Source organism: Chiloscyllium plagiosum, chromosome 7 (assembly GCF_004010195.1).
Source record: "Chiloscyllium plagiosum isolate BGI_BamShark_2017 chromosome 7, ASM401019v2, whole genome shotgun sequence".
NCBI lineage: Eukaryota > Metazoa > Chordata > Chondrichthyes > Orectolobiformes > Hemiscylliidae > Chiloscyllium > Chiloscyllium plagiosum.
Window position 1 is genome coordinate 75,267,620 of NC_057716.1, and position 14,116 is coordinate 75,281,735.

General features: G+C 37.9%; 1 protein-coding gene and 1 long non-coding RNA gene across 3 annotated transcripts in view; one reads left to right on the plus strand and one right to left on the minus strand.

Annotated features, from left to right (window-relative positions):
- The window catches only part of thsd7ba (thrombospondin, type I, domain containing 7Ba), a 901,507-nt gene that overhangs the window by 708,197 nt on the left and 179,194 nt on the right, over positions 1 to 14,116 (plus strand). The window contains exons 18-19 of the mRNA XM_043694069.1: positions 9,955 to 10,085; positions 11,871 to 12,024. Of these exons, the coding sequence (XP_043550004.1) occupies positions 9,955 to 10,085; positions 11,871 to 12,024 (285 nt within the window). The remainder of the gene's footprint in view (positions 1 to 9,954; positions 10,086 to 11,870; positions 12,025 to 14,116) is intronic.
- LOC122551715 overlaps positions 1 to 14,116 on the minus strand; it is a 104,246-nt gene that overhangs the window by 79,979 nt on the left and 10,151 nt on the right. Inside the window, exon 1 of one of the 2 annotated variants that reach the window (XR_006312171.1) lies at positions 190 to 396. The exons of the other annotated variant lie outside the window; for it this stretch is intronic. This is a non-coding gene — a long non-coding RNA (uncharacterized LOC122551715). Of the gene's footprint in view, positions 1 to 189; positions 397 to 14,116 lie in introns of those variants that run through there. 2 annotated transcript variants of the gene reach the window in all.

Genomic DNA, 14,116 nt, shown 5'->3' on the forward strand with positions numbered 1-14,116 from the left:
GAATTTTACACCACACAGTCCCAGTTGATGTTTGGAAAGTTAGAATCCCCTACCATAACTACCCTATTATTCTTACAGATAGCTGAGATCTCCTTTCATATTGAGATATATTTTGTGGATGCCCCATACATCACAACAGGACTTTTGAAACAGCTTTTATGAAAATATACAATATTTAAATAAAAATACCTAAGTTTTTTTTCCTTCCCTTGCTTGTCATGCTCTGTTCATGTGCATGTCTACAAACTCTGTGGAAGGTGATACGTATTCAAAAGGCGATGCCTCTTCCTTTCAGTGAACTTCAAAAGCTCCATGCAGAATCCAGCTGATTCTGGTTACTCTATTGAACCTCATTGATTCCTTTTTCTCTTTAGCAAACAATGTATCTTCAAATAAGACAACATTTTTTTTTCTCTGTAAGAAAGGAAATGCAATATATTCATTGAAATTCTGTGCACAGTCAATATAATGGCCTGCTTGATGATAATGTTTCTGTCAAGTGAAAGACATCTTCATGCAAACATCTTCAGAAGTAACCTTACAGATGTGCCTGAATGAAAGGCAGCTGTTCTTTAAGTCTAGAAAGACAGCAATCTGCAAATACACTTTCTTTAATCACTGAAATTAATCACTGATTATGTCTAGAAACAGACTTTTAAAAGAAAATCCAGTCAAGTCTGAAAGTACTTGAATGTTTGCTTTGGACCATTTGGACTAAGTTTCCATTTCCGAATGGAAGTCAGCAAAATATCAGCATGGATCCAGACTTCTGGTACATTTGAAAATCTTATATAAGAAGTAGTAAGTTCTTTACTTTTCAAAGCTGTCTGACTTGGGACTTGGTAGCATTGCCTGTCAGAGTTAGAAATGCAGGTCCCTTTAAGGCTTAAATCGATCAGGTCCAGGACTGATTGAGAGCAAAAGTTCATTAAAACTTTGTACTTAAGAACTAAGAGATCATTGATGTTTCTCGATCTGCTGAGTTTCTTCAATACTTTGTTTATATTTCAGAATTCCTGCATTTTGCTAGTGTTTTGACCATCTATTTCATTTCCATTTACCAGCTAATATATGATGTGAAGACATATTAAAGAATTTTGGGGCTTGCATCAGGACAGCCATGATGTTTTAAAAAAATACAATGTTTACCAGGTGGTACAATGCTCCCGGAATAGCCACCTTCTTTTAAAAGAGTTCTTTACTTTTGGATTATGGACTAAAACTATGGAAGGAGAAGTTGCAATTTTGGAACTTATTGTAGGTTGAATGCACAGTGTTGCATTGATAAAGTGGTGGGAGGGAGAGGAGATGCGTGGTACGTGTGTATGTGTGTGTGTGTGTGTGCGCACATTAGTGGCCCAGAGAACAGGCTGTCGATTTGTTTTTCAATCAAGGACAGTTTTGTGGACCACGAATCATCAACATTACAACAATCCTCTGCTTGGCTCCCAGGCAGGTAGGCACCCTGTGTGAATTATACAGGGACAGAAAATCTCCAGACTCTTAAAAAGGCAGAATCTCTCTCTTTGTAGAGAAGTATGAAAGAACTGTAAGATAAGTTGTTGCCTCTAACCAGGGACTCCGTGATTGATCAATTTTGTGCTGACTGCCCTGTGACTGAAGTAAAACACTGAAAGGACTTGGAAAGAAAATAAGGGATCTATAAACCGAAGAAGCAAAAAGCCACCTCATGAATATTGTTGTCTTGTGATTGAACATTATTTCCGTAACATTTCTTTTTTTTTCTGCCCATAACGTCTTTTTTTTTAATGCTTATGTCCTTCTGCAAATGTGCATTGATGTTTAAGAAGGGGTAAAGTTATAAGTTGGTCATTCATATTTTGTTTGCCTGTGGTTAGACCTGATTTATGTATAATAAGTAGTTTTTTGTTAAGTACGGAAACATAGTCAATGTTTTCAGTTAACCTAAGCTTATCAGACATGGTAAACAAAGAACTTTGAGGAATCTGTGAGGATCTCAGGATTAGTGAGGTTTGAGTATCAGTGCACATTCCCAACTTGGTTATGCCATCACTGCATTTAAGATAGCTTCCACAGGGTTTCAAAGTTTCAATTCGATATAAGTGGCAAAATGAACTGATAAAATGTGATGATTGCTTCTGGATTTCTTGGTTGTGCACTGGGGTGTTACAGCTAAGTTAGGCTGTTTAGTGTATGTTTTTGTTATTGAGACTGTAACAGTTTGCTATCTACTGTATTAACTCAGCTTAAACATTCTACAAAGATATTGCTTGAACCTTAAGAGATGTCAGCATCAAGGCAAAATTCCAGTTATATGTATTTTTTGCAAATGAGGTATGATAAAAGCAATCACCATCCTAAGTTTCATTCCTTACATTTATATATGTAATACTTATGATATTTAAATTGAAAGCTTTAACTTGATTCATACAAGTTCCATGACTCAGACAAATTGCATTTAAATCAAGCTTCCCCAATGAATTTAATGCTCTTTAATGGACCTTCAGAGAACAACCAGTTACAATTTTGTGAAGGTGAAAAAAATCTCTAAATGCTGTGAGAAGTAGTGAATCAATCAATCTCCTTAGTCTACAATTGGTTCATAAATGAATGAAAACTAAGGAACAATTGAAGTTGTATAAGTAGGGTAAATGAACTGAATGGGGTCCAGAAAGCACACATAAGAATTGTGGTCACTTCAGTGAAACTACTTGAGGTTTCACTCCTTTGTAGGCAATGAATGAAAAACTAGCCTATTTAAATTACAGTCAGTACTGTGAATGATACCTGAAATTCATACTTTATGACGACAATTAGGTTTCAGTATTATTAAATCCTGTATCATGGTAGTTCAAACATCATAAATTGATTGAGTTGGTAGCTTGGCAAGTTTAAAATCTTATTTCAGATTTAAATCATTTGAATTTAGGCTCACATACGATATATGTTAACTGAAATATGTAGATAAGAATAATTGTATGGAAATGTCACATTGCATTTGCTGAGATTATACTCCTGAGTTTAATTTCAAATGTAAACTTGCATCTGGCTTTCTCAAATATGTCATTTGGAATTGTAACATTGATACTGTAGGATGCATGAGTGAAGTACTTGTGCAATCGGATTAGCAGGGTGCAACTCTCAGTTTGATGCAAATCTTCAATTCATGGTCTTATAAAATTTTGGCAAAATTAATGTTCCTCAAGCAATAAGATATACTTGATATATAATACATTTGTACTATTGATGTTTTGTTCTGAGCAGTTTGATATAGGTCAAAACTGAGGGCTGAGTATGTTAATAGTACTTGAGGGTCTTGACTGTGACTAGAAACACAGAACATAGGAGTCAGCCATTTGGTCTTCTTGCTCAGCTATTCAATATATCATGACTGATCATTCAAATTAGTACTTTGTTCCACACTTTCAGCCCATACTCTTTGATCCATTTAGCTCCAGGAAATATATCTATCTCCCTCTTGAACAGCTTAGAATGAATGTTTTCTGCAGTAATATTGAAAACGTGGGAGTCATTTTCTGAATGTCTGTAAATTTCACACAGAATTGCTCAAATTATTTGTAAAGGTAATGATCACAGTAATTTGTGTACATGATATGTGTGCAACTAGGTGGTAGCATGCCCATATTTTCTAAGGTGCTGGATTCAGATTCCAATTTCTTTGGAAGGGTGGGTTTGAATCTCACCATTGCCAATGATTCGAGTAGTTTGTCATTCAGTGGCTTTGTTATCTCCTTCAAGTGATGAAGTTTTTTTTCCCATTTACACATGAAAGTTGCCCTGGTGTGAAAATTGACTGAAACATTGTCCAACATGATGATCTAAAGAGCACTTACATGAAACAATAGTAGTGTCTCTATATCTGAGTCAAGGGGCTGATATTGAGGTCCCAGCTACTGCAGAGGTGCACAATAACATCTCCGAACAGAATGATTAGAAAATATTTATGCGGTCTACCACCGGACATAAATTAAGCAAGCCAACAACTTAAGAAACTTTCAGATTGCTTACGGTTTACTTCATCAATGGTTTAGATTGTAACTGTAACAAGAATAATACCAACAGGTTAAATTAATACTTGCCACGTTACTTTAATTAGTTTGCTAGAAATTTATATTATATAATGAATTATCTTAACTGTTCTGAAAAAGTTTGTGGGCGGCACGGTGGCACAGGGGTTAGCACTGTTGCCTCACAGCGCCAGAGACCCGGGTTCAATTCCCGACTCAGGCGACTGACTGTGTGGAGTTTGCACGTTCTCCCCGTGTCTGCGTGGGTTTCCTCCGGGTGCTCCGGTTTCCTCCCACAGTCCAAAGATGTGCAGGGTCAGGTGAATTGGCCACGCTAAATTGCCCATAGTGTTAGGTTAAAGGGGTAAATGTAGGGGTATGGGTGGGTTGCGCTTCGGCGGGTCAGTGTGGACTTGTTGGGCCGAAGGGCCTGTTTCCACACTGTAAGTAATCTAATCTAAATGTAAGTAATCTAATCATTAAAAATATAAACATGATCCAGCAACTGTTATTGGTGTGATCGTAAATATGACATTTGCTATTTGCCATTTTCTGATATGCATTTTAAAGTATTAAGTTCCAACACTTTGATAAAAACTTGCTATGTTATAGATATTGAAAGACAAGAAACCTGCACGCTGTGGTTGAGACTGAAAAGTGAAATCTGTTTGAGTGTGCCTTCATAGATGCCAAAATGCACATCATAATTTAGAATGTCCAGTTTGTCTAAAGTTATTTGGATGTCCCCTTCCTGAAAAAAACTGATGAAACTGATCTTTTAAGTCTGGTGTACTAAAGCAAACAATTTACTGACACATTTATGGAAATAATAGTGCACAAATAGCATTTAATTCTTGGACCCCTGTTTTATTTTCATTCATTCTTTAAGATGCGAGCATTGCAGTTGTGGTCAACACTTACTGCCTATCCAATTGCCTTTAAGAAGGTGCTCATGAGCCACCTCTTTGAACTGTTGCAGTCAATGTGTGATGTATGTACATCAAAAGCATAGTTAGGAAGGGAAATCCAGAATTTTGACATAAAGACAATAAGGAACATTTATTTTGTTTCATTCTAGGAAGATGTATGACTTACAGGAGATCCTACAGGTCATGGTATTGCAATACATTTGTTGTGTTTGACCTGATAGCATTTGGATTTCATGAGCTCAGAAGGAGGCTTGGTAAATTGCTGAAGTACACGTTTTAGATTATATACAGAGCTGCCCTATGCATGAGTGGTGGAGGAGGTAAATGTATCTTTATTCTTGTTCATTCATGGAATGTGGACATTGGATGGACCAGCATTTATTGCCTATTCCTAATTGTCCTTGCACTGAGAAACTTGTCCAATGCTTTCAGAGTGTAATTCAGAGTCAAGTACATTGCAGTGAGTCTGGAATATTGTGTAGGCCAGACCAGGTATGGATGCTGCCTCACAGTACCAGGGTCCCGGGTTCAATTCCAGCCTTGGGTGACTGTCTGTGGAGTTTGTGCATTCTCCCTGTGTCTCTGCATAGATTTCCTCCAGGTACTCTGGTTTCCTCCCACAGTCCAAAGATGTCAGGGCATGTGAATTGGCCATGCTAAAATTGCCCATAATGTTAGGTGCATTAGTCAGAGGGAAATGAATCTGGGTGGGTTACTCTTCGGAGGGCTGGTGTGGACTTGTTGGGCTGAAGGGCCTGTTTCCACACTGTAGGGAATCTAATCCATGCTTCTCTGATATTCCTTAAAATTATATTTTTCAGTTGTTTATTGTAAAGACATGAACTTGCTTGGAGCACTAATGGTTGCCAGTGCCTTGCATGTGATATGTTTTATGTGGCTACTGTATATAATTTGCATCCAGATACTAACTGGAATATGTTTATTGAAGCCTATAGTATGATCAAGTTCTTGAAATAAGTGGTATGTGATGAAGGCATGATGAGTATGTAATTGACAGTGCAGTGAATTGCTAAACACTAATTAATTCTGCACTCATTCCACTTACAGAGCATTTCATTATTATCAAGATTCAAATGTGATCATTTCTTTCCTGTAATGATGTATGTAATCCACCAATCAGATTTTGTTTCTGTATATAATTATCTAATGACATTTTCCTTTCAATCAAAACTAATAATTTACAGGTAGAATTATTTGCAAGTGATTAATGATTTTTTAATGAATGCAGAATCCACTCAGATTGAAAGAATCATGCAAGCTTTGCTGAGACTTTACATTTTTATCAGTATTTTGAGAAAACAATTTATACAAGACAATCACTCTTTTACAACTAATTCTGATTTGTTCCTTCAATGATGTGCTGAGAATGAGTTTTCATTTGCATTATACACTTATCACCAAAATTCTGGCTGTAATCTAGAATTCGTAAAATTATGTTTTTTTTTAAGATTTATAATATTGTTGGAAAATACTTGTTTTTAAGTTTTTTTTATTGGAACCCTTCTTGTATAATAAAAAAACGGAATAATTTAGCTAGTTGGCTACTATGCAGAATACACATACCAGAACCTGTATTAAAAGCATAACACAAACAATAGAGCTTGAAATGGGAAGGTGATGGCCGAATTGCATTATCATTGGAGTGTTAATCCAGAGACCCAGAATATGTTTTGGAGTTCAAATCCTGATATGGTAGATAGTGAAATTTGAATTCACTAAAAAAAAGGTGTAGTGACGACAATCGATGACATCATCGATTGTCGTAAAAAACATTTGTTTCACGAATGACTTTTAGGAAAATACGCCGCCATCCTTACCTGGTCTGGCCTACATGTGACTCCAGACCCACGGCAATGTGGTTCCACAAAAGGAATTTGTGGAATATCTATGAGATGGCTTTTTGGAGGAGCTTGTGGTGGAGCCCACTAGGGAGCAGACAATACTGGATTTAATGTTGTGCAATGAGGCAGACTTGATAAGGCAGCTTAAGGTGAAGGTTAGGCAGTGAACATAATATGATTGAACTTACTCTGTAATTTGAGCGGGAGAAGATAGAATCCAAGGTAACGCTATTATAGCTGAATAAAGGCAACTACAGAGGGATGAGGGATGAGCTGGGTAGAATTGACTGGGAGAAGAGTCTAGCAGGAAAGACAGTGGAACAGCAAAGGCAGGAGTTTCTGGGAGTAATTCAGGAGACACAACAGAGGTTCATCCTAAGGAAAAAGCAGCATAATACAGGGAGGATGAGACAACCATGGCTGACTGGGGAAGTCAAGGATAGCATAAAAGCAAAAGAGAAAGCAGATAATGTGTGAAGGGCAGTGGGTAACCGAAGGATTGGGAAGCTTACAAAGACCAACAGAGGGCAACAAAAGCAGAAATAAGGAGGGAGAAGATTAAATATGAGGGTAAGCCAGCCACTAATATAAAGGAAGACTGTCAGAGTTTCTTTAGATATATAAAGGGCAAAAGAGAGGCAAAAGTGGACAATAGACCACTGGAAAAATAATGCTGGAGAGGTAGTAGTGGGGAACAAGGAAATAGCTGAGGAATGGAAGAATTACTTCGTATCAGTCTCCACGGTGGAAGACACAAGTAATATTCCAAAAAATCAAGAGAGTGAGGGGGCAGAGCTGAGTATGGCGGCCATTACCAAGGAGAAGGTGTTATAAAAACTGAATAGCTGAAAGTGGATAAATCACCTGGACCAGATGGACAGCACCCCAGCATTCGAAGGGAGATAGCTGAAGAGATAGTGGAGGCGTTAATGGTGATCTTTCAGGAATTGCTAGAGACAGAGAGGGTCCCAGAAGACTGGAAAATCGGAATTGTGACACCCCTGTTTAAAAAGGGAGTAAGGCAAAAGATGGAAAATTACAATCCGATTAGCCTAACCTCGGACAATGGTAAAATCCTGGAACCCATTGTAAAGGATGAGATTTCTGAATACTTAGAAGTAGCTGGTAAAATAGGGCAAATTCAGCCTGGTTTCATCAAGGGGAGATCATGCTTGACAAACCTGCTAAAATTCTTTGAGGAAGTAATGAGCAGGTTAGACCAAGGCGAGCCAATGCATGTTATCCACCTGGACTTCAAGAAGGTCTTTGACAAGGTGCTACACAGGAGGCTACTGAGTAAGGTAAGGGCTCATGGTGTCAGAGGCAAGGTGCTAGCATGGATAGAAGCTTGGCTCTATGGCAGAAAGCAGAGAGTGAGGATAAAAGGGTCCTTCTCAGGATGGCAGCCAGTGACAAGTAGTGTTTCACAAGGCTCAGTGTTAGGACCACAACTTTTCATTTTGTACTTCAACAATATAGATGAAGGAACTGAAGGCATTCTGGCTATGTTTGCAGACTATAGAAAGATAGGTAGAGGGACAGGTAGCATTGAGGAGGTGGTGAGGCTGCAAAAGGATTTGGACAGGTTAAGAAGTGGGCAAAGAAGTGACAGATGGAGTACAAGGTGGGAAAGTGTGAGGTCACGCACTTTGGTCGAAAGAATAGAGGCATGGACGATTTTCTAAATGGGGCGAAAATTCAGAAATCTGAGGTGCAAAGAGACTTAGGAATTCTAGTCCAGGATTCTCTCAAGGTAAACTTGCAAATTGAGTCAGTAGTTAGGAAGACAAATGTAATGATGGCAGTTATTTTGAGAGGGCTTGAATATAAAAGCAGGGATGTACTTCTGAGGTTCTGTAAGGCTCTGGTCAAGTCACATTTAGAGGACTGTGCACAGTTTTGGGCCCCATATCTCAGGAAGGATGTACTGACCCTGGAGCATGTTCAGAAGAGGTTCACAAGAATGGTCCCAGGAATGAAAAGCTTAACGTATGAGGAACATTTGAGGATTCAGGGTCTATCCTCAACGGAGTTTAGAAGGATAATGGGGGGTTGAATTGAATTGTATAGAATACTGAATGGCCTGGACAGAGTGGATGATGGGATGATGTTTCCAGCTAGCAGAGACCAGGACTTGAGGGCACAGCCTTAGAGGAAAGAGAAGACATTTTCAAACAGAGATAAGGAAATACTTCTTCCGTCAGAGAGTGGTGAATCTATGGAATTCATTGCCACAGAAGGCTGTGGAGGCCAGGTCATTGATATATTTAAGACTGAGATAGATAGATTCTTAATTGTCAAGGGGATCAAGGGTTATGGGGAGAAAGAGGGAGAAGAGATTTGAGAAACTTATTAGCTATGTTTGAATGGTGAACACACTCAATAGGCTGAATGGTCTAATTGCTGCTCCTATATCATATGGTCTTATGGTCTGCCCTTTGGGCAAGTAGGAATGGGCAATGAAAGCTGATCTAGTCAGTGATGCCCTCATTCCATGAATAAATTTTTAAAATTACGGACAGATAAAGAAAGGTTTGTCTATCAATTCTCTCCTATTCAAGCATGATGCAACTAAACAATGTGATTAAATCCAACTTCGGTATTTACTTTCCTAACCTATAAGAGTATTTTGATTACCTAAGGGCCTCAATTGGCCTCTGAGGGAGAAGTCCATCTTCCAGCCAAAAGTGCAGACTTAAATGGAAGGGGATGGGAAGGCAACCCTATGCCTTGCCAGTTCATGCACTACCCATGCCTCCTTCACCTCTAATCCTGGAATGGGGTCAGTAAATTCCATACAATATCTCAGTAAGTACCTTATGAATCCCAGGTTATCTAAAAAAAACATTATTTCTAAATGTGTGTCAACCCTTATTGTATTTAGATTTACACCATCATATTCTGTTTGCCTAACACTCCAATCACTCTGGGCATAAATATTAGATACTATTACTTTGAAATTTATTGATGACTTTGTGGAATTTATGAAATAATGGCAATAAGAATTTATTTGTATCCATAATAGCTAACGTGTCTGCCAACAGTGTTGTGGAAAATTAAGCTTTACACTTGATATATAAAAATCATTCTTGTATGGAAGAACCACAGTTCAGAGGATGATGACTGATTTACTTTTGTTGATTTAATTCTCAGGTGTATGACAGAGTTCCATGTTACAGAGATTGCAGTAAATATAGCTGGATGGCTGAACCATGGTCTGATTGCAGAATTAATAAAGAGTCAATGCGTAAATGTGGAGAAGGTGTTCAAACTCGAAAAGTGAGGTAAATCGAAAAAAAGGAATTGCACATACATTGTAATATCTAAGATCTTTCTTGTTTCTAGTCTCTTCTAGCTCATCTTTTGACATTATACTGTAGAAATTTCATTTTTTAATCGGGGAGAACACCATTTTATTGAAGAACTAAAGAATTCTTCGTATTTTTGCAATGTTCTAATGAGGTGTAATCCTTTACTGAGTGAGTTTTAATAACAAGAAGTTTGATGCTTTTATACCCAGCAGCATTAACCCTTTTTGACCAAAATATTTTCTCAGGTTTCTGAACTGTTCTGATGACATTCATTACTCTAATTCTGCTTATAAGCACCCACAATGGGGGCATCCTTTTTCAGGAATATTAAGTAGATACATTTTGTTTACTATTGTCTTCTCATGCCCAAAAGCTACCTTCTAACCTTTCAAAAATGTGATACATTTATAAGAGGTGACTATTTTAATGTATTTTATGGATGTCCTCTGATCATATGCAATTGTTATTCCAAATGGTATTTTCCTTTGGTAATTTTTAATTGGGTTTTATTGTCCAGGTTCCAGGAAATAATTCTGTGTACGTCAATCCTCACACAGTTGGTCTTGCAAGGCAAACCAATTTCAGTTGTCTGCACCTTTCAAAGGAGTCTTGGGACCTGCAGCAATGCACAACAGCATCTTACTATTTCAGTCTTTAGTGATGTACTAATGGAATATGATGGTAAAAACAATGACTGCAGATGCTGGAAACCAGATTCTGGATCAGTGGTGCTGGAAGAGCACAGCAGTTCAGGCAGCATCTGACGAGCAGCTGTCGTCGGATGTTACCTGAATTGCTGCGCTCTTCCAGCACCACTGATCCAGATAATGGAATATGATGTCTACATGATGTCTCTCCACCCTATGCCATTCTCCCTTAATGCCTCTTTTGAACTGATTAGCCAAACATCCTGGTCTTCAGTTTCAATAATTCCCTTGCACTGTTGTAAATTGAGTCAATTATTGTTTCCATGTACCCTTTCTCTCTTTCTCTGAGTTAATCAAATAAACATTTCAAGTAGATAGCAAGCACAATTTTAAGGTATCTTATCAGTGCTTATTCAGGACAAACTCTTTTTCATAAGGATCTTATCAGTGCTTATTCAGGACAAACTCTTTTTCATAAGGATCATTGAACAGAACATATTTGGATTTGGTATTGCCTTATTTGATCAAATCATGATAATTGGTACTGTCATGTAGGGTAAAAAGGCTTGAAATGTTTTTATGTTACCATGTTGTAGAATAGGCAATGGATTAATAGAATGCTCTTTTATTTGCTGGTGGGGGGAGAGATAAAGTATCTGAGTAACTAAGACACCTGAGTCAAAGGTAGACTGTTTTATACAAAGGGATAACAGACGAGATGTGCTCTGATGCACCTGACACTGAGAGATTTTGTGCTTATATCATTATGATGATCCCCAGTGAGCAATGAGGGCTACCTTCTCAGCAGTGCCAATCTCCAAAGCTTTTTGGAGGGCACAATGCACTTAACTCTGAATGAGGCCTTTGTCACTTACTGGCAATTTTGCTGAGATTATGTAGTCCTTTCTCATTTTCAAAATCAAAGATACAAAAGTCAAATTCTCTGACAGTTATTTGCATTTAAAAGGTGATAGATGATATAAGGTTGCAATATCAAAATAGTAAAAGTGACTCTTCCGGAAAAAAAACTGTATATTCCATTTCATATATCATGTTGGTTGGATAGCTTGATGACTTACCCCAATAATAAAAACATGTTTTGTCTCCCTAGATGTGTGAATAACACAGCTGCTGGGCCTCAAGAGAGTGTGGATGATGCATTGTGTGATTATGATGAAATGCCCATTGGAGCTCGGGAATGTACTCTCCACTGTCCAAATAACTGTGTAATGTCTGATTGGGGCGACTGGAGTACTTGTCCCAAAGTTGGTATTTTGTTTTGAATACACTTGATAAATTTACCAAATGGAATGTTGCAGAAATGACAATTATTGATATACTTAGAAGCTGTAAACAAAATTAAAATAGTAATTTTTTTGTGCAAAAAGCATCTCAACTAATCACATGTTTAGTTGAGATAGAAACTGCCCAATAAATTATAAATAATGTACGCATATGCCCTGTATATCTTCCTGTTTTGAACTAGTCAAGCTGCTTGCACCTAAGTAAGCTATCACCTGAAGGTGTGTAACTTAGACAGCAATCAAATACAAAGCAAAATAATGGAATTTCAGTCAGTCTTAATGATTGTTTTACTACACAGACTCAGAACCAGCATTCCTTCTTAATATTTTTGGCACTTTACTGAAGGATGTTGTTATTGTTTTTGCATGTTAGGAATTGAAATTGTGAGTATTTACACCTTGAAAAACAATTAACAAAAACTACAACAATTTGAGATGCACTTTGAGTGTATTGATTCCTTGGCTTCATAAATTTAATTTTTCCCTTCTTACGGGCAATTCAAGATGTGCAATAAATGTCATTAATACTCACATCTGATGAATGAATTTTTAATAAGTGCCAGATCATTGATGATTAAGTATCTCTTCAGTGAAAGCTAGAGATAATGACACATGGTTTCTTTTTCTGTCACTCTTACAATATTTAAGCTGAATATTAAAACCAAAATTATTATGTCCAATATTGTTGTATTATCATGGTACTGACTTCTACTTTTAAGATTTAACATTGCAATTGTTTGGAAAACTGAGATGAAAAGCAGAAATCTGCTGTGTGAATGAACGAGAAACAGGAATAAATGAGGAGTAACATAAGACAAAAAAGAAGAACTAAGTTAAATTAACAACAGTTATAAAAGGAAATAGTAAGTTTTCCAAGACCCATGAAACCAATAGAAAATTTTAAAACTAAACAAAATATCAATCCTTTTATATTGTTAGAAAGTACGGTGGCACAGTGGTTAGCATGGCTGCCTCACAGCGCCAGAGACCTGGGTTCAATTCCTGCCTCAGGCAACTGTCTGTGTGAAGTTTGCACATTGTCTGCGTGGGTTTCCTCCCAAAAATGTGCAGGTTAGGTGAATTGACCATGCTAAATTGCCTGTAGTGTTAGGTAAAGGGGTAAATGTAGGGGAATGGGTCTGGGTGGATTGCTTTTCGAAGGGTGGGTGTGGACTAGTTGGCTGAAAGGCCTGTTTCCATGCTGTGAGTAATCTAGTCTTAATTTATTCACAAACTGACATTTCAGTTCCTTTCCAAACAGAGGAGAAATGTAATTAGTAACTACAAGCTGGTGCACATTTTAAATGGTTTCTAAGGCTAGTCAGTGCTTAAACATCTTATTATGATATGTTCTGTTTCCCTCTGCAATTTCGTAATTGTAGCTGGGAGTGACTAAATGCCAATATGTTAATATATTGTGAGTAGCTGAGTGTTTAAATACTGTTTAGTTCTGTTGCCTAATTAATTATTGTCTGTTATTTGTACCTACTCAGAGAGTAACAGAGTGCTTTAGGTAACCGGCGATTGCTGCACTCATTTACTGAGTCCCATCTGCTTTAATGTGCTAACCTTAAGAGGAGCAGTCACTTTCACTTTCATGTTTTAGCAGATGTAGTTGAAAATCAGATACACAAGCAGACTGCAGCACTGCATAATAGGTAAAAACAATGACTGCAGATGCTGGAAACCAGATTTTGGATTAGTGGTGCTGGAAAAGCAGCATCCGAAGAGCAGTAAAATCGATGTTTCGGGCAAAAGCCCTTCATCAGGAATAAAGGCAGAGAGCCTGAAGCGTGGAGAGATAAGCTCGAGGAAGGTGGGGGTGGGGAGAAAGTAGCATGGAGTACAATAGGTGAATGGGGGAGGGGATGAAGGTGATAGGTCAGGGAGGAGGGTGGAGTGGATAGGTGGAAAAGAAGATAGGCAGGTAGGACAAGTCATGGGGACAGTGCTGAGCTGGAAGTTTGGAACTAGGGTGAGGTGGGGGAAGGGGAAATGAGGAAACTGTTGAAGTCCACCAGACGCCTTGAGGAAGAACGCCTCATCTACCGCC